The 19,667-nt window shown below is 34.0% G+C and overlaps 1 protein-coding gene across 3 annotated transcripts in view; it reads right to left on the bottom strand.

Moving 5' to 3' along the window:
* Positions 1 to 19,667, bottom strand: part of LOC114330512 (ras-related protein Rab-37-like) — a 489,416-nt gene that overhangs the window by 444,748 nt on the left and 25,001 nt on the right. For 2 of the 3 annotated variants that reach the window (XM_050643008.1, XM_050643010.1), the window contains exon 2: positions 7,666 to 7,875. In XM_050643008.1, coding sequence (XP_050498965.1) covers positions 7,666 to 7,866 — 201 coding nt within the window. In that variant the 5' untranslated portion in view covers positions 7,867 to 7,875. Of the gene's footprint in view, positions 1 to 7,665; positions 7,876 to 18,215; positions 18,411 to 19,667 lie in introns of those variants that run through there. The other variant, XM_028279856.2, reaches the window with a different exon arrangement.

Below are 19,667 nucleotides of genomic sequence, written 5' to 3'. Positions count from 1 at the left end.
GGGAAGGTCCGTACGTCATTGTCAAGAAAATTATTGACGTTATCTACCGAATAAGCAAGATTCCTAGGGGAAAGCCGATGATAGTCCACCATAACCAGTTGGCGCCGTACGAGGGAGACCACGACGTAGATGAAGAACTGGAAGTCAACAAAGTTCGAGAAATACCCGACCTCACGTTTGAAGAGTTCATGGGGGCATACGGAGGTACCGGTAAAGCGAGACATGGTGTTACCACTGAAGAAAATCGAGATCTACTCGCAGTTCCCGATGACTATTCACTGGCCCATACCATCCCGGCCAGTATCAGAGAGGCACGAGGATTGGCATCTGCCTTTCGAAGAAAGTTTGGTCGAGTTGCAGAACTTCAATGCCAACTGCCAGCTCCTGGCAAAGCATTGAAACTCCAAGATGAATCACGTTACCTATTCCATCTGGTAACAAAAGAGACTGTCCATGACCAACCTACCTACCAAGATGTATGGGATGCATTATTCCAATTGAGAGAGCACCTGTTGGAGTCCGACGTGCAAAAGTTAGCCATGCCAAAGTTAGAATGCCGCCAATTAGACTGGAGAGTTGTCCGCAATATGGTGGAAGAAATTTTTAAAGACACCGAGGTCCAGGTGTTAGTCTGTTGAAATCCGCATAGTTACTGGTGCGGAGCGAAGGCCGTCCCCTGTCACTTTTATACAACTGGGAGTTGTAAAAGAGGGTCCAGTTGCAGATACCAGCATCCAGTTCCAGTCCCGACAAGGTTCCAGGAGGAACCATATTTTAAGGAGGGGCAATGTGACATTATTTATAATATGCCGCTCATAATCTGGCCTATTTCTGATCGAAGATTCTAGTCATTACGAGAGAATACGAGTCCTTACCACGGCATTCGGGATGAACGCTACCGAAGTATATAAGAGGAGAAATTCTGCCAGCAGTCCAGTCAGTGATCGACGCGTAATATTATTGTATTCGAATCGAGTTGTGCGTCGTGTATTTTGAAATGTATTAGTTATAGGAATTATTATGTTACTAAATTCACAAATTTGAAAGATGAAGTTTTCGATCCTAATAGCATTATTAATAATATTTAGAAAATATTAAAATATTACTAAAAGATTTTTAAATCGAAAACTTATTGGTCCATTTCCTTGGAAACACCTCCAAGGCTTCTAAAATTTGCAAGCCAAATGGATGCTGAAGCGAAGAAGACAAGAGGGAATTCAAAAAACTTACAATTCACGACCCCGTCTGTTCAGCTGGTAAATTCCAACAGAAAATGGACCTAGTTACTCGAAGGAGTAAAGACCAATATAAAATAAAATAAAAATTTTATTTTTAATTCAGTTGCAATGCGAAGGCAAAACAATCCTACTTTTCAATTAGAATACGGCGCGCAGTCCAGTCCCTTGAATCGCGATTTTCGGCTCTTATTGGAGCCTCATCGGAAAGAACGTAGGCTTGTTCTCCATATCCTAATTGATCCGCACTGAGAGGTTTTCCTACCCATTGCAATTGAAGTGAAAATATTAGGTGACTAGCGTCATCTGGCAATTAAAAGATGAAGTTTTCGATCCTAATAGCATTATTAATAATATTTAGAAAATATTAAAATATTACTAAAAGATTTTTAAATCGAAAACTTATTGGTCCATTTCCTTGGTAACACCTCCAAGGCTTCTAAAATTTGCAAGCCAAATGGATGCTGAAGCGAAGAAGACAAGAGGGAATTCAAAAAACTTACAATTCACGACCCCGTCTGTTCAGCTGGTAAATTCCAACAGAAAATGGACCTTGTTACTCGAAGGAGTAAAGACCACTACTCCTTTAGTGAATATTTCTCACCTTTCTGAAGACAATGGGAGCTGTTTCAATCTTTCCGTCTTATTATAATAAAAGTTATGAATATTATTAAAGTACAAGGTGCATATTCCTGAACTGCAAAGTTTAATCAAAAAAGTTGAATGACAAAAATTGAAATATAGCTTTTTAATCAAGTTTATATTAAAATGGAGTACAAAGAACAAAATATTTTATAGAAAAAAAAATGGTGCAGCTTTTAATTTTAAGAAAAACGTGATTTCATTTTTTTTATTTTTAGGGTAAAATTGTGATTTTGACAATGTTCCCCCATATAAAATTCAAAATAAACCTCATTTTCGTTTTCAGCACCATGAAAAACATAAGCTATGATGAAAATTAGCCATTTACCTCACCGTGGTTAGTATCTTGAGAAATAAGCGTTTTTGGGGCGTTATAAAGTCACATAACTTTTTCCTACTATATAGTTTGACTTAAAATTTTCCAGAAAACTTCTTCATGGCATATATTTTAATGCTATGTTAGTTGAAATTATAAACTAAAAAGTTTGTCACTCAACTTTTTTAAGTAAACATGAAACTAACGAAATCTGAAGACTAAATATTTAAAAATTAACAACTCCTCTTTTAATTTGTATAAACATCTCGGATAAAACTCATTGCTATCTAAATACTTCAAAGATGATACAATAAAATTTTCAAAAGGAAATATTTACATTGACCAAAGATACAGCGAGTTAAAGTTAAAAAATCATCTAAATTGATTTTTCGCATTTCTGCAGAAAATCTGATTTTTGAACATGTTCCACCAATTCTAGATAAAAATTAACTTTATATTCGGATTTAGCGATTCCAATTCCGATTTAGCCAAAATTGGTTATTCACCTTAAAGTTGATTTTCGTGGTCGGTATATAACGCCGTTTAACGTTAAAACTTGATTACACGTAACGAGTATTGCGGGACAGTGTTTTCGGCCGAGTGCTCGTTTGGTATAAACATACTAACGGGTACTTGGCCGAGCACTCGACCCAGTCATATGGCGAGACAGTCACTCGGATATTGTTCTATTTACTAGGCCGAGTCTTCGACCTCCCACCCTTCAATCGTATACTCGCTAATCCACTCGGTATGTGTAAACAACACTCGCTGTGTAACTGTGCACATTACCACTTCATCAGAGGAGACGACTTGAGTTAATCAATGTGATTTGTATATATATATATATAGTCTTTTGAGTCCCTTTTACTTTTCAGTGTCGGGACTGGTACATCCTTTCACGTGTGTACAAATGTTGACCATTGTTTCTTATTGTATGCTAATCGGCTTGCTTCTGCTATTGTTTTCCCCTTCCTTTGGATGATTTTAGCGACTACTGTATCCCAATCTTCTCTAGGTCTTCCTCTACTTCTTTTCTTTTGTATCCTGGCTTCCCATATTTTCTTCACCGGTATGTTGTCTTTCATTCTTTTCATGTGTCCCCACCAACTTAGTTGTTTTTCTTCAATATACTCAAGTACAGATTTCGTCTTAAGATCTGTGCGTATATCTGTGCTTCTTATTCTGTCTCTCATTGTCACTCCTCTAACTCTTCGTAAATACTTCATTTCTAGGGCTTGTATCTTGCTTTTTAGTTTTCTAGTTAGTATCCATGATTCACAGCCGTATGTGAGCACTGGTCTATATATGGTGTTGAATACAGTTAGTTTGGTTTTTCTTGTGATTTCCTTTTTGTTTAAGAAGCTATTTTTTATTGCATGAAATAGTTTTGATGTTTTACTTATCCTCTCTTCAACATCTTTGTCCTGCCTTCCATTATTTTCGATTGTAACGCCCAAGTATTGGAAATAGTTTACTTGTTCTATTGCCTCCTCATTAATTTGCATATTTATTACGACTGGTTCTTGCGATATTATCATGGTCTTCGTCTTATGTGTATTTATCTTCATACCCTGTTTACATAATGCGTGATTCCATGCTTGCAGGTTATTTTGCAGGTCTTCTTCTTTTTCTGAGATAACTACTACATCATCTGCGAATGCACATTCCGAAATGGTTACGCTATGGAGATTCCTGTACCCTACATGCAATTTCTTTAGTTGTGGTGTGCACTCTATCATGATTTCGTCCATAAAGATGTTGAAGAGGGTTGGGCTCATGACACCTCCTTGCCTTAGTCCTTCAGTTGTTTCGAATTCTGTTGATTTCATGTTTTTATGTATTATGTAGTTCCTATTTCTCTTATAAAGACTTTTGATGATTTCAACTAGTTTATCGTCAACCCCTCTTCTTATCAAGCTGTCCCACACAGTTTGTCGTTTCACCCTGTCGAATGCCTTTTCCAGGTCTATGAATGCCATATATGCTTTCTTTTTAGACAGTAACGTTTTTTCAATTATTTGTTTTACCGTGAAAATATGGTCTTGCACTCCTCGTCCCTTTCTAAAGCCACTCTGTGCTTCGTTTAAAGTAGTTTCTGTAATGTTTCTCAGCTTTTTTTCTAGTACTGTTTCATAGACTTTGAGAGAAGAACATAACAGTGTAATTCCTCGATAGTTGTTACAATCTTTGTGGTCTCCTTTCTTATATATCGGCACTATTACTCCTATCTCCCAGTCCTTCGGTATTGTTTCTTTTTTGCTTGCTTCTTTGAATATTTCAGCTAATTGTTTTACGCCTTTCATTCCCATGTACTTCAGCATTTCCGGTGGTATATGGTCGTGTCCAGGTGCCTTTCCGTTTTTAAGTTTGCCTATTGCTTCTATTGTATCTTCGATTGTTATCTCGATGCTTGTTCTCTGTTCTTCACTACCTGTCGCGTTACTGTTTTCTTTATTCCTATCCTCTTTTGTGATAGTTAATAATTCTTGGAAGTGTTGTCGCCATCTTTCAATAATTTCTTTTTCTTCTGTGATTATTTTTCCTTCTTTGTTTTTAATTCTCATATCCTTACTAGGTTTGTCTGTTCTCAGAGATTTTAATGTTCTATAAAAAAGTTTTTGATTTTCTTTGCTATTGTGTTCCAGCTGTTGTCCAAATTGATGCCAACTCTTTTCCTTTTCTGTTTTTATCATATCTCTTACTGCAGTTCTTGCTTCTTTGTATTTGTTGTAATTGTTTATTGTTTTGTTTCCTAAATAATTATTCCAAAGTTTTTTCTTAGTTTTCACTTGTTGTTTTATTTCGGCATTCCACCAGTTTGTTTGTTTCACCTTGTCATTCCTTTTACTAATGCCACATACTTTTTTCGCCGCTTCCAGTAATATATTTTTAAATGATTGCCATTTTTGTTCTAGGTTGTTACTATCATTTGCATTTTCCAGAGCTGCTATTTCTAAATCAACCATTTCTTTGTATCTTAGGGCAATCTCTTTGTTTCTGAGCTTGTAAGTTCTGATTGATTCGTATTCAATTTTTCTTTTGTTTTCTTTTGTATGTTCCTGGGGTTTTTTGTTTTTATTCTTTATTCTAGCTTCCAACAAATAATGGTCACTACTTATTTCTGGTCCTCTTCTGACTCTAACGTCTTGGATTACCTTTCGATTGTCGCGTTCTACTAGTATGTAATCAATTATTGACTTTTCTGATTCTCTTGGTCCTTGCCTAGTAAATTTATGTATGTCTTTGTGTTGGTAGTGTGTGTTTGTTACTATTAAATTATTTAGTACGCAGAATTCTATTAACCTTTTTCCATTATCATTTCTCACTTCTTCACCGTACCTTCCAATTACATCCGTTACTGTCTCATCTTTGATTCCTACTCTTCCGTTGAAGTCTCCAATGACGTAAATCCGCCCTTTACTGTTTTCTATTGCTATATTTAGGTCTGTCCAGAATTTTTCTTTGATTTCTTTTTTCTCATTTTCATCGGGTCCATATGCCGTAATTATTGTCTGTGGCTCTCCCTGTTCATCTTTCATCTCAAGAGCGACTATTCTTTCTGACCAGCCTTTCCAGTCCTGTATATTTATTACTTTTTCTTTTTTAATTATAGTACCTACTCCTGCAGCTGCTCTCTTTTCCGGTGGAACCCCGCTATATATAAGCAAATGACCGCCTTCTAGGTATATTTCACCAATTCCTTTCTTTTTTGTTTCTGTAATACCTAATATTTCTATTTTGTTTTTATCGAACTCGTAACTCAATTCTGTTTCTTTACCATTTAGTCCTCTGATATTCCACGTTGCTAGTCTCCAAATATTTTTCTTATCCTGTTTGCCATTGTCATTACCTATTTCTTGCCTTGTCGTTTCCTCATTGTCCTTGCACTTGCTTTTCCTTGCAGTTAATTTGTCCAGTTTTTTGTATTGGCATTATCCCTTTCCAATTCGCTGCTTTTTGTATTCCAAGTCCATTTCTGCCCATTGATTATAAGTTTTTGGTATCCAATTTTTACTGTTTTCCTTTCTTCTATTTTTTGTTTCGCAATTTCCTTCAGTTTTTGTTGAATTTTTCTTTCGTTTTGGGTCAAGTCGTTATTTATATATACTTGATTATATTTCCCCCTAGTTAATTTAGATTTGTTTTTCATTATCTCCAATTTTTGTGTAAAATTCTCTACTTTAATCAGGTATGTCTTCTCCTTTATTTCCTTTATTTTTGGGACAGAAATTTTTATCTTTAACTGGTCTTCGAAAAAATGTTTTACATTATCTTCCATTTCCTTTTCTGTAGCATTTGGAATTTCCAGACCGCTTATAATAATATTGTTCTTTCTGTCTTTCCTATCAGCTACTTCTAGCCTTTCTTCTATTTCTTCAATTTTAATCATTTTAACTCACAATTCTTTCATTTCCTGTTTTATCTTCAAATTTTCCTCTTTTAGCTGTTTTATTTCTTCTCTGTATATTTTATTCATTTCTCTTACCTCGTTAATCAGTTCCTTCGTATCTTTCATAATTTCAGCTTCATCTCCCACCCTTCAATCGTATACTCGCTAATCCACTCGGTATGTGTAAACAACACTCGCTGTGTAACTGTGCACATTACCACTTCATCAGAGGAGACGACTTGAGTTAATCAATGTGATTTGTGATTCTCAAAAATAGCTAACAAATGGAACTCAGATATGGCAATACAGCTTAGTTCAGTTGTATAAGTCAGACCCGTGCCTATGAAATTTCAAGTCTTTGGAGTATAAAAATAAACAAAAACGTGATGCAGCATATGTATCGATTGTAGAAGAAATAAATATTGCTCTATACTTATTTCGTTGTCTATAGTCCTTCTTCTTCTTAAGGTGCCGAGACCGCTTGCCGATCGTTGGCTCTCAGGTTGTCCAGCATATTAACAATCATTTTTTTTATTTACAGCCAGTCTATGGTCCAAATATCCTTATCTCCTTCTTATAATATATCCGTCAATTCTTGTATAAGCAGTGGTATAAGCTGTTTGATATATGTTTAATGTTAGCTTTACGATCCATAAGCACACTACTCCTTGTTTTTGTGAATCGAAACTGAACTGACTCGCCTCCAAGTTAAAAAAATTGCCAAATACGTATAAACCATCTCTCGTCCTCACCACTGTCTCGGCCTAGTAAGTTTGCTGTCTCGCCACTGTACTCGTTACGTGAAATCAACCCATTGGGGTTGCTGCCACTCGCCTAGTAGAGGTTCTTAAATAAAATATTACAACATACAATTATATAACCTCATTTTATTAAAAATAAAACATAGATTATGCTTAAAAATAGTACTTATAGGAAAAATGTGGTGCACCTGTTTCGAGTCTGACCACAAAATCTGAGAATGATAAGAATTCTTTTGAAAAAAATCAGTTGAACCTTAATTCCAAAATTAACATAAAAAAAATGATGACAAAATGTATAAAATAGTGACAAATACTTCTTACCTTGTGCACGATGGGTTCTACGGATTCGATAATATCATTTTCGGCCAATTTCAAAACTTCCGCAGGAGGTTTATAATTTCTGTAGCCCGTTGGCGACGGAGTACCGCCTTTTTGTTGCGAATTGATAGCATTTATCTTCAATCGGCTATCCTCTATCGTTTCGAAAACGTCGTCGTCCATGCTATCCGCGCCCGTCTCCATGCTGCCAATCTTTAATATAAAATAAAAACAGATTTTGTTAATATCTGTAACTACACTTGCGAGCAAAAAAATCGACTCACTCGATTAATTGTAGTTTATGCTTCTTAGTAATTTAATTAAAACAACTAATGCCTATTATGCTAATTGTCTATTATAGAGCTTAGAGAAAATAATTGAAGACCTGAAATGCTAATAGAGCTAAGTGCAACTTTTTACAAATATCCTTTTATTTTATAGTCGCTAAGTGATCTATGCCCCTGTGCCAATGCACTGCTAAAAGATCTATGTGCCAAACACTCTCCAAACGGCTACAACAATTCCAACACATCTTTTAGCAGTGCATTGGCATACGGACATAATCACTTATGGTTTATTTCACGTTAAGAATAGAACATTACGCTTACGGAGATCAGTATTGCCAAACCTCTCGCGTACGGGTGGATACTCGACTGCCGATATACGATTCACTCTAGTCCAGGGCTTCCCAAACTGTGCGTCGTGACGCCCTGGGGCGTCGCGGCTTTGTTTCAGGGGCGTCGCGTGTCAGCGCGGGCTTTTATTCGATACTTTAAACTGATATATGACTGAAAATAATATTAACTGGGATAACTGTGTACGAATGGCGCCCGAGCGATGCCTGGACAGTATGGAGGACTACAAGCTCTCATCAAAACCAAGGCTCCAAGTGTAAAATGGACACATTTGTCATACATAGAGAGGCCTTAGCAGCAAAGAAATTACACCTGAATTAAGTGTGATGGATAGCATTATTAAAGTGGTGAACTACACACGACCCGTGAAATCAAGGCTTTTCAAGAACTTTGTGAAGAAATGCCTTTAATTTATTAATACAACTCTCGTTGGCTGTCCAAAGGCAACACACTCGCACATGTACACGAATTAAGAAATGAATTTTACACGTATCTACATACAGAATCGCATAGTATTGCGCAAAACTTTATTAATTCAGAGTTTATAATAAAATTAGGATACCTCTGGACATATTTAAGACATTAAATGATCTTAATAAGTCTTTGCAGGGAAACAATACTCATATCCTGCAATTGGCAGATAAAATTACTGGGTTTCAGAAGAAGTTGCTCTTATGGAAAAGAAAATTAGAATATCAAGAAATTGACTGTTGTTCTGCTTTACAAGGTATTCTACAAGAAAAATCGATAGAAATCCTAGATCCCTCTTTAAAAAATATGTTTACGCAACACATGTTATCATTGAGCGAACACTTTGAGAAATATTTTCCCGAAAATCTGGAGCAATGTGACTGGGTCAGAAACCCTTTCCAGTCATCCACACAATCGACACTTTCAACAGAGGAAGAAGAACAACTGACAGAATTGTCCCGTGATTCTAGCCTAAAGCTTTTGGAGCTCAGTTTCTCATGAATATCATGCCATCAGTACTTCTGCATTAAAGGCTTTATTACCATTTGCGACTTCGTACCTATGCGAAACGGGCTTTTCTGCAGTTGCAGTAGTAATTAAAAACAAGTACAGGTCAAACATAAACGTAGAAAAAGAAATGAGAGTGGCAATTTCCAAACTGTAGCCCCGGTTTCATAAGCTGTGCTCAAAAAGCAAGCACATCCCTCACATTAACCAGCCAGTTACATAAATAAATATCCCTTTTTATTTTTGTGCCTATAATATAATAAATTTCTAATTCTTAATTTCTTAATTTCTAATAAAATGTATAAATGTTCAAATAGTGTTCTTGTTATAACTATAACCTGTTACTAGGCTAGTACTAAAATTTGTAAGTATTATTGGAGGTTGGGTTGAGGGGCGTCGCAAAAAAATAGCAAAGTCCCAAAGGCGTCACAGTACGAATAAGTTTGGGAAGCCCTGCTCTAGTCAGTACAACGTGGCATCGGTGCGCTTCTATCGCTCATAAGAAATGCATGGTAGTCCACGGCGCATCTGTTTTGAGATGGACTTTGGGAGGTGACTCATATTTTTTTCAGAAATTGCTTGGAATTAACTCATATAATAATAATTGAGTTATCTTCCCGCTCAAAAAGGTCAGGAACATTGTTTAAATAATCAAAATAACAAAAAATGAAGGATAAACTCGATTTTTTTTCTTTGATATTTGATTATAACTTTAAAAATATTCATTTCCGAGAAAAGTTGCACTGACATAAAAGTTGCGCAATTAAATTTCCAACAGTATAAGATTGGTTAAAAATTTTAAAAATTGTCACCTTTGTTGCAAAAGAGCAATAATTGCGAAAAAAAACATAAAAAACAAGTATTCGCATTTTACGTTTTCAACCATTTCTGCTATCCTTAGGACCTTCATATTTCATCCAGAAAAACTTTATGGGATATTAAATCAATACTGTAAATTTCGTTAACATCGGTTTATTAGATTTTGCGAAATAAATTTTGCAATCCAGCTTTCGCAAAAAATGCATTTTTTCAAAATGTTGCACGACTGAAAATAAAGTACGTAGCAAGTTGAATTTTTCTTTCATATAGAAGAGTACCGTACCTTTCATTTGCAATTAAAATCGGTTAACTACAACTACTCGGCGTCAGGAATTTTTTAAATAAACACTAATATTGGGTGCTACGCACAGGACAGCGGATACGTTTGCTATGATTGGGCATTCCAATGACCTGTCAAAAATTATCGAATATTGCGGCTACCAATGTTTATCTAATACATATATTATTTTCTTACTATATATTTTGTTGTTTTTAATATTTTTATTCCACAAAAATCAAACTAATTTGATTATTTTTTGTGGAATTTTGTTTAAACAATTGCATATGTTTAAAAATGATAAAAGTTTATTCTCTAAGTTAAAATATATGAACAAACAAAGTTTTTGCTAAAAAAAGTACTATTTCAAAGGACAGAGTATGTGTTTTTATTTTGCAATAAACAAATTGATTTATTTATGTCGAAATGTCCTAAAAATTAAAATTTATCAATCATTATCAAAGGTCATTCTTCTCTAAGTACAGTAAATTGCAAATGAAAGGTACAGTATTCTTCTATAAGTAAAAAAATGTTTAACTTGCCGTCTGCTTTATTTTGAGTCCTGAAACATTTTGAAAAAATGCATTTTTTTGCGAAAGCTGGATTGCAAAATTTATTTTGCAAAATCTGTTAAACCAATCTTAATGAAATTTACAGTATTGTTTTATTATATTGTCCTTTTCATGATCATTTTTCAGTGCGTAACAAATGATAGGAAAAAGGGTAAGTCCGTGATAATACACATTTATGACATTTATTCTAACATGACATTTTAGTTAAATCTGACAGTTGTCACATTTTATTTTCAATTTGGAATAAAAACAAATCAAATGTGTTTCTTGCATTTATAAAATGGTATTTTCTTTGATTTGTATAGTCTTATAAATTATACAGATTATATTTGTAATATTATTATCTAATTAAAAAAAATATTTTTTTATTATGGTGCCATCTATCGACAACTAGAATAACTAGAATAAATGTTATAAAAATGTCACCGACGAAATGTAATCACCGACGTGCCTTTTTTTCTGTCACATACAATTTAATGCGTTAGAAAGAAATCGAAAAACTGTGACGCACTGAAAGATGATCATGAGAAATACTGTATCATAAACTTTTTCTGGGTGAAATACGAAGGTCCTAATTGTAGCATAAATGGTTGAAAAACTTAAAATGCGAATACTTGTTTTTTATGGCATTTTCGCAATTATTGCTATTTTGCAACAAGGGTGACAATTTTAAAAAATTTTAACCAACGGTATGTTATAGGAAATTTAATTACTCAACTTTTATGTCAGTGCAACTTTTCTCGGAAATGAATACTTTTAAAGTTATAATCAAAAAACGAAGAAAAAAATCGACTGTTTCCTTCATTTTTTGACATTTTGATTATTTAGACAATGTTACGGACCTTTTTGACTAGGAGGATAACTCAATTATTATTACATAAATTGTTTCCAAGCAATTTCGGCAAAAAAATATGCGTTGAGTCACCTCTCAAAGTCCAAATGTACTAATATTTTAGTACCCGATTAATAACAGATTAATAAAAACATGAATCCGATCGAGCACCAATGGGATGAGCTCAAAATCAGGGTCCGGGTCCGTAATCCGGCACCAACGACAGTGGGGGAGCTAAAACTGCATTAGATGAAGAGTGGGAAGCGATTCTTAAGGAATCAGTCAGAAACTTAATTAGGTGCTTAAAATCTCGCATAGAAAGTGTAATACAACACAAAAGAGGAAATCATCATCATCATTCAGCCTTCTGCATCCAAAGTTGAACATAGGCCTCCCCTAATTTCTTCCAGTTTTCTCGATCTTGGGCTTTCTGCAATCAATTCCCAGCAATCCTTTTGACGTCATCTGTCCATCGCTCATCGTGTAGGTGGTCTACCTCTACTTGTTCTGTCTTCTCTTGGTCTCCACACTGTAATTTTTTGGGTTCACCTCCCGTCCTTCATTCTGGCTACATGGCCCGCCCAATTCCACTTCAGCCATGCTACTCGCTCTATGACATCTGTGACGCCTGTCCTTCTTCTGATTTCTTCGTTTCTGACCCTGTCTCTGGGAGTCAGTCCAAGTAGTGACCGTTCCATTCTTCTTTGGGCCACTCTAAGTTTCGTTACTGTGACCTGGGTTAACGATACTGTTTCGGCGCCAAAAGTCATGACTGGAAGCACACATTGGTTGAACGTCTTCCTTTTCAAATAATTTGGCAAGTTGCTCTTGAAGATATCTGATAGAGCAGATGTACATATGCGGCCCATGCTAAGGTGATCCTTCTCTGTAATTCAGCAGTTTGATTGTCCCTACCAATTTAGATTTCATGCCCTAAGTATTTATATTTATGGACCAATGCTATTTCGTTGACGTCGACTTTTAAATTTTCGCTTGGTACTAGGTTTGTCATGTATTGTGTATTTCCAAAATTTATGTTTAAACCAACTTTTTTAAATGTGGCATCTAACTCAGTAAGCATAGTTCTAATCTCTTTTAAGTTGTCTGTTATAAGAACTATGTCGTCTGCGAATCGTAGGTGGGAGAGCCTTTCACCGTCGACATTTATTCCTTTGGCGTCCCACTCCAATTGTTTCAGAGCATGTTCAAGTACTGCCGAAAGAGTTTTGGAGATAACGTGTCTCCCTGTCTAATTCCTCTTTTGATTTTTATAGATTTGGTATCTTTGTGTAGTCGGACGGTCATGGTTGCATTATTGTACTTATATGTTCGCTATCAGTTTGGAATACCGATAATCTATACGACTTTCCTCCAATGCTCTCATTATGCTGTTAATTTCTATCGTATCAAATGCTTTGAGGAAGTCTATGAAAGCCAGGACCAATAGTCGGTTGTATGGACCAATGGTCGGTTGTAAAGAGGAAATACTCAGTATTAGTTTTGATTTTTTATATTAATTTATTTTTATATCCATGTAGTTTTGTCTCCTGGATCCAAATCTGAAAACGGCATTTCGATATCTCAAACCATCTTCGAGATAACCGACCTCAAAGTCAAATATCTCGGGACAGCAATTTAGGGTCTTTTCATATGAGAAAATTTCATATGATTTCAAACTAACGCTTGACTTCGGCTGATATAGGCTATACACGCGCTTGTGATCAGAACCCTAAATTGTTGTCCCGAGTTGCAAGTCTTTGTTTCGTTTGACGCATAAACGTCAAATGAATTGAAATTAATACGGGTCATATAACCAGAGACATGTTAACCGTAGACAAGGCATACTGAGCAAAAAAGCGTAACGCGCGGGCAGTCGATCGGTGGTCTATATATCTCTTTTTACTAAGCAATACCGCCCATATGACGGACAAAGATGGCTAGACCACTCAAAATGAATATTGACCAATGGCTTGACATCGGCGTTACACCTCGTTGCACAGAGCGGCCCATAGCTAGCCTAATCTACAAGTTATTACGAGTATAACTTTAAAACAAAAGAAGATAAAGTAATTTAACAAACTTTGTTTGGAAGCCTATTAATAAAGCTTTAAAATGAGACCTTATAAGGCTCATTTTCGTGCGTAGAATCGGAGTTACGATCGATAAAGCTTCGAAAAATACTTATTTTGCAAGTTTCAATTTGCATTGTGCACTAATTTTACAATATCTTGAGTTCTACCTGTTGGATTTAAGTTTAGTTAACGTTTTTTTCTTCGTTTTTTATTAAGGAACAAATTTTATTTGAAACATTTTTTATCTCTTTTAGTTTATGAGCCAGAGCCTTATAAACAATTTATAAAAAATTAAATTGTTTATAATAATTTTTTGACCACTCGGATCGAAATCCACCCTCGAAATTCGTAATCAGCAGCCAAAAATCCATAAGAAACCGTTGAGTTTGTCCATCAGAATTGAAAAGGACACGGTGACCTCTATTTGGCGCCTAGACTACATTTCATTAGGCAAATTTTGTAAAATTTTGATTTTTTAGTTTTTGATATTCAATTACGCCCTCTAGCGGTGAACCTACAATTATGAAAATAATTTCCGGGCTTTTCCCGAGCCAACTTTTGTTATAAATATTTTTTTCTCAAAACTGTACTATAAACGGTTCCTGAGATATGGCCCGGTACATGTACCGGGTGTCCCAATAAGAATGGCTCTCGGCCATATCTCAGGAACCGTTTATACTACAGCTGTGGGAAAAAAAATTTATTACAAAAGTTGCCCCTAGAAAAGCCTGGAAATTATTTTCATAATTGTAAGTCCACCGCAAGCGGGAGAAATTGAATATCAAAAATTAAAAAATCGAAATTTTACAAAATTTACCCAATGAAAGGGCACTGGAAATCCAATCATCGTTTTCTTCATACAATTCTGTGCATATCTTATTTCAGAAGTTTAAGTCTATCTGTGCAAATAAGAGGTGCGGGTGAGTGGGAATCTTGTTATGAAAAAATCGCCGTAAGTTCGGTTCTGCTTAATCGATTTTTACAAACTTGGTCATGTTGAAAACAGCTCTTTTTCGTCAATGTAATAGTTATAATTTGGAAACAGCCTATTACGTAATATGCTGGCTAGAAGGTACTATTTATTTTTTTTAGAAATCTAGTTTTCTTTGGAAAATATTAAATATAAGTATTTATTTTTTTTCCTGTATTCCAAAATTAGACCAAATTAGCAACAGAATACCGAAAACCGCATGTCGATACCTTTCTTCTATCTCGAGATATTTTAAGAAACGTGTAAATTTTAAACATAACTGTTGCTGTCATATAAGTGGAAATATATAGAAGCACGTAGTGTGCTATGGAAAAAAACAAAGGAACATTGTCCAGATGTCACCGTATATAATGAATCAAAACAACAATAAGACAAATAACACTATAAAATATAACAAAAAAAGAGTGTATGTACTTTGTACGCGAGTAAGAAGTTATACTTCTATTATTATGATTTTAACGAAATAAATATATTTTAAACAGTTTAATTTTATTTTTATTTAAATATTACACTAATTTTAATACTTAAAATAATACCAAAAAAATAGCGTTAATATGTAAATTTTTATGAACTGTTGCCTCCGCGCATTTGATATTCTCTCGATGAATCGTAGAAAATGTAAAAACGTCAGATTTTCTACACAAATTTTTAATTTTTATTTCATTATATTTTAATATCAATTATCCTATTCCCAACTAAGATAAATACATAACTGTTATTGTCACCGGTAAACTAAGTTAAGGAAGTCAAAGTGGAAACAAGTAGTGTGCTATGTAAAAAATAGAACTATTAGAAGTATTAACTTCAAAAAGTCATCATGTGTCAAATTATGTGTCAAATCAGTAAAACATAAAAATTTATTCATTGATGATTTGTTGCGGTTTGTTTCTATTAAATTTTATATAAAATTTATACAGAGTGAAATTCAAGATGATTCTTACAAACTAAGAAGCATTTGACATGATAGTGATCCTTTGTATGCATAAGAAATGCAACTATTGCGGCTAGAATATATGCAATGAAATATCCCCAAAGACGTCACCCCAGTAGTAGAGTTTTTCATATTTTGTTTTGATTTATTATATACGGTGATATCTGGAAAATGTTTCTTTGTTTTTTCCATAGCACACTACTTGTTTCTATATATTTCCACTTATATGATAGCAACAGTTATGTTTAAAATTTACACGTTTCTTAAGATATCTCGAGATAGAAAAAAGGTATAGACATGCGGTTTTCGGTATTCTGTTGCTAATTTGGTCTAATTTTGTAATACAGGAAAAAAATACATACCTGTATTTAATATTTTCCAAAGTTTAATTGTTTGTGTAACCTGTTTCCAAATTATAATTATTACATTGACGAAAAAGAGCTGTTTTCAACAAGACCAAGTTTGCAAAAATCGATTAAGCAGAACCGGACTTTTTCATAACAGGGTTCCCACTCACCCCCACCTCTTATTTGCACAGGTAGACTTAAACTTGTGAAATAAAATATGCGCAGAATTTTATGAAGAATACGATAATCGGATTTCCCGTGCCCTTTCATTAGGCAAATTTTGTAAAATTTCGATTTATTAATTTTTGATATTCAATTACGCCCTCTAGCGGTGGACTTACAATTATGAAAATAATTTCCAGGCTTTTCTCGAGGCAACTTTTGTTATAAATTTTTTTTTCCCAAATCTGTACTATAAACGGTTCTTGAGATATGGCCGAGCGCCATTCTTATTGGGACACACGGTACATATTTTAAACACATAATCTTATTGAATGTAGTTTAAAGTACATAGTTTTATGGAATCCATTATCTTTAAACGCAAATAACTTGAAAACTACTTACTTTATCGCAATGAGACAAAAGGATGATACTTATGTAAAAAATAACAAGGAATCAAAAAAACATGCTGAAATGATTATTATGGCAGGGCGTAGATTGTGAGTGGGAAAAGGGGCGAAAATGAAGTATATATCCCTACAGCACGCCTCTGGTAACAGCGGAAAACTATCTTTTAAGACTAGTTAAAATACCCTAGTATGTGTAAACTGTGTTTCAAGTTTGAACAAAAAATATTAAAAGGTGCTTGAACAATGGGCTAAAATCATTTTAGAATATTTGTAATAAAACACTCTGTATCTCGGTAAGGAAGAATATTTTGTTTAAGTGTTTTGGGTTAAATCTTCGTATTTTGTGCTAAGGTTTCACCAGTTACGATATGGACAATTGTTAATGAAACACCCTGTATAAAAAATCACTTAAATCGGACAACAGGTTTTGGAAATTCGAGAAATCAAAAATTACCCATTTTTAAGGTGGGCGGTTAATTTTGCAGGTGAGTGTATTATGAGAAACTTTTTTATTTTTATTTTTTCGAAAAAAGTTATTCTTCATAAATAGTTATGTATATTAAATATTAACACTATTTATTTTATCAGTTTTCGTATAGGTATGGTTCAATCAATTTAAATATGAGGTATAGTTGGACTGCGTTTAGTTTAGTTAAATTTTAACGTTTGTCTTACGAATATCAGGTTTGTAACATAATCTAACCTAACCATGGACATAACCATAACCATACCTAGACTGGTGTAATCTAAAACTGTGCTCCTAGAGCGATAAAGAAAAATGTAAACAGAGTATGCATCTCTTTCTAATCGGTGAGTTTTATCCTCTAAAATAAGTTTTATAAGCCACGTGGTCAATAAACCTCGCCAATTAGAAAAAGATGCATAACCTGCTTAGAACATTTTTCTCTGTCGCACTGGGGAAACATTTTTAGATTGCTGCGCGCTAACCTAACATAACCTAACCTAACGTTGTAGACTATGGTTGAAACATTTTTTTGTTTAGTTTTATAATAGTTTTAAATTTAATAACGGTAACATTAAATAACGATTTTAATGGTTGTAATCATTATGCAATACTCTACATTCTAATTTTACATACGGTATTCATAATAGAAATGTTAAATTTTTGTACAGGGGGAAAACATCTTAAAAATAAGGATGATTATCTACAAGTTTATTAAGTGGGGTAAAATAAGTATTATAATTTTTTAATAGGCCTATATGTAATCCATATAAATTTTGTATAACTTTAAATAAGATCTGATTTAATCTAGATTTTGTAACGAACTATATAATAACATCCGGTGATTTTTTATAGATATAGTTTCTTATCTTTATCTACAATATTTTAGGACATCCTGTGTAAATAAATATTGAATAGTAATAACTGTCAAATCTTGATAGAGTATTTCGTATTTCAAGACGATTAAATGAAAACCTATCTACAAATTATTAATTTGATAAGCATAAAAAATTAACGCCCTGTACATTCAAGACCTGTTAGATCGGTCCTAAATTTAAAAAACTCACCAAAAATAAACACAACCTCTGCAGGACCTCCGATTAATATCACAAAGTTCATAAGTTCACTGTATTGTCTAAGAAAAATTAATCAAACTAATTCGCATAGGCCGAATACTTGTATTTTAACTTGTATTTTTTAAATCTATTTTAATAGAATTTTTGATAAATGAACGACATATTGAAACATTCGAACGTCAAGGAAACGACGCCATGTTCATAACTAAACGATAAGGATACGAAGGACGACGGCGACGTTCGCTGGATAACAGGATCAATGTGATTCAGTGGTGGCGTCAGAGATAAATGAATGAGGAATTATTTATACAGAGAAAGTTTTATTTATGTATGGAATGCCACAATTATCTCGGAAGCGGCTTGCACGATTTGTTTATAATTTGAACTCCAAGTGCCCTGCAACGCGGCCGATATTATGGATATGCGATCTTTATATTGTCAAATCTTCAGTTTTTCTGGAAATCTAACGAACTTTCTTAATTCGAATGAATACTGATTATTTTCCGGGTAATGTTTTCAATACTTCAATCCCATAATTTCGGAATTATTGTTACATTCATATATATATATATATATATATATATATATATATATATATATATATATATATATATATATATATATATATATATATATATATATATATATATATATATATATAAGAATAAAAAAACTAAATAAAAAACTAAAGTCTACATATTGTCAGTCAATAATACCAAACTTCTTTATATATATATATATATATATATATATATATATATATATATATATATATATAATGGATTTCTAGGGCTGTCGCCGCCTTTCCATACCCAGCTTCAAATTTTTCCTATCGTAACACATATCTTCATCTAATTGCCTCGAATCCATTGCCTCCTGAATATTGTCCCTCCAGTTTCTCCGTGGTCATCCTCTTCTTCTTCTCTCCGGTGGGACCCACTCTAATATTTTTCTCGGCCAGCGAGTCTCATTCATTCTTTTAACGTGACCGAACCATGTCAGCTGTCTCTTTTCAATATCGTCTATTATAGTTTTTTCCACCTTCATATGTTCTCTAATTTTGTTTCATTTCTTACATGTTCTAATCTCGAAACCTGACAATTTCTCCTCAAAAATTCCATTTCTTTACTAAGTAGCTTCTTTTTCTTTCTTGCACTTATGTCCCAAACTTCTGCACCGTAGATTGTAGCGCTCTTCATTATACTTTCATATATTCTTCTCTTTGTTTCCTTTCGGATACCTTTGTCCCATAAAATTGAATTGAGGGATCTAGTAATGTTTCTACCTTTATTGATCCTATGTTGTATTTCATCTTCACTATTTCCTCGTTTGTTAAATATAGCTCCCAAATATTTGCATTGTTTCACACCAACAATGGTAGGTTTTCAGTGTATTCGTTTCCCACTATGAAGTATTCTGACTTGTCCATATTTATTACTAATC

This window comes from Diabrotica virgifera, chromosome 2 (genome assembly GCF_917563875.1).
Source record: "Diabrotica virgifera virgifera chromosome 2, PGI_DIABVI_V3a".
NCBI lineage: Eukaryota > Metazoa > Arthropoda > Insecta > Coleoptera > Chrysomelidae > Diabrotica > Diabrotica virgifera.
Note: the sequence above shows the minus strand (reverse complement) of the source record. Positions and strands in the feature narration are given on the sequence as shown.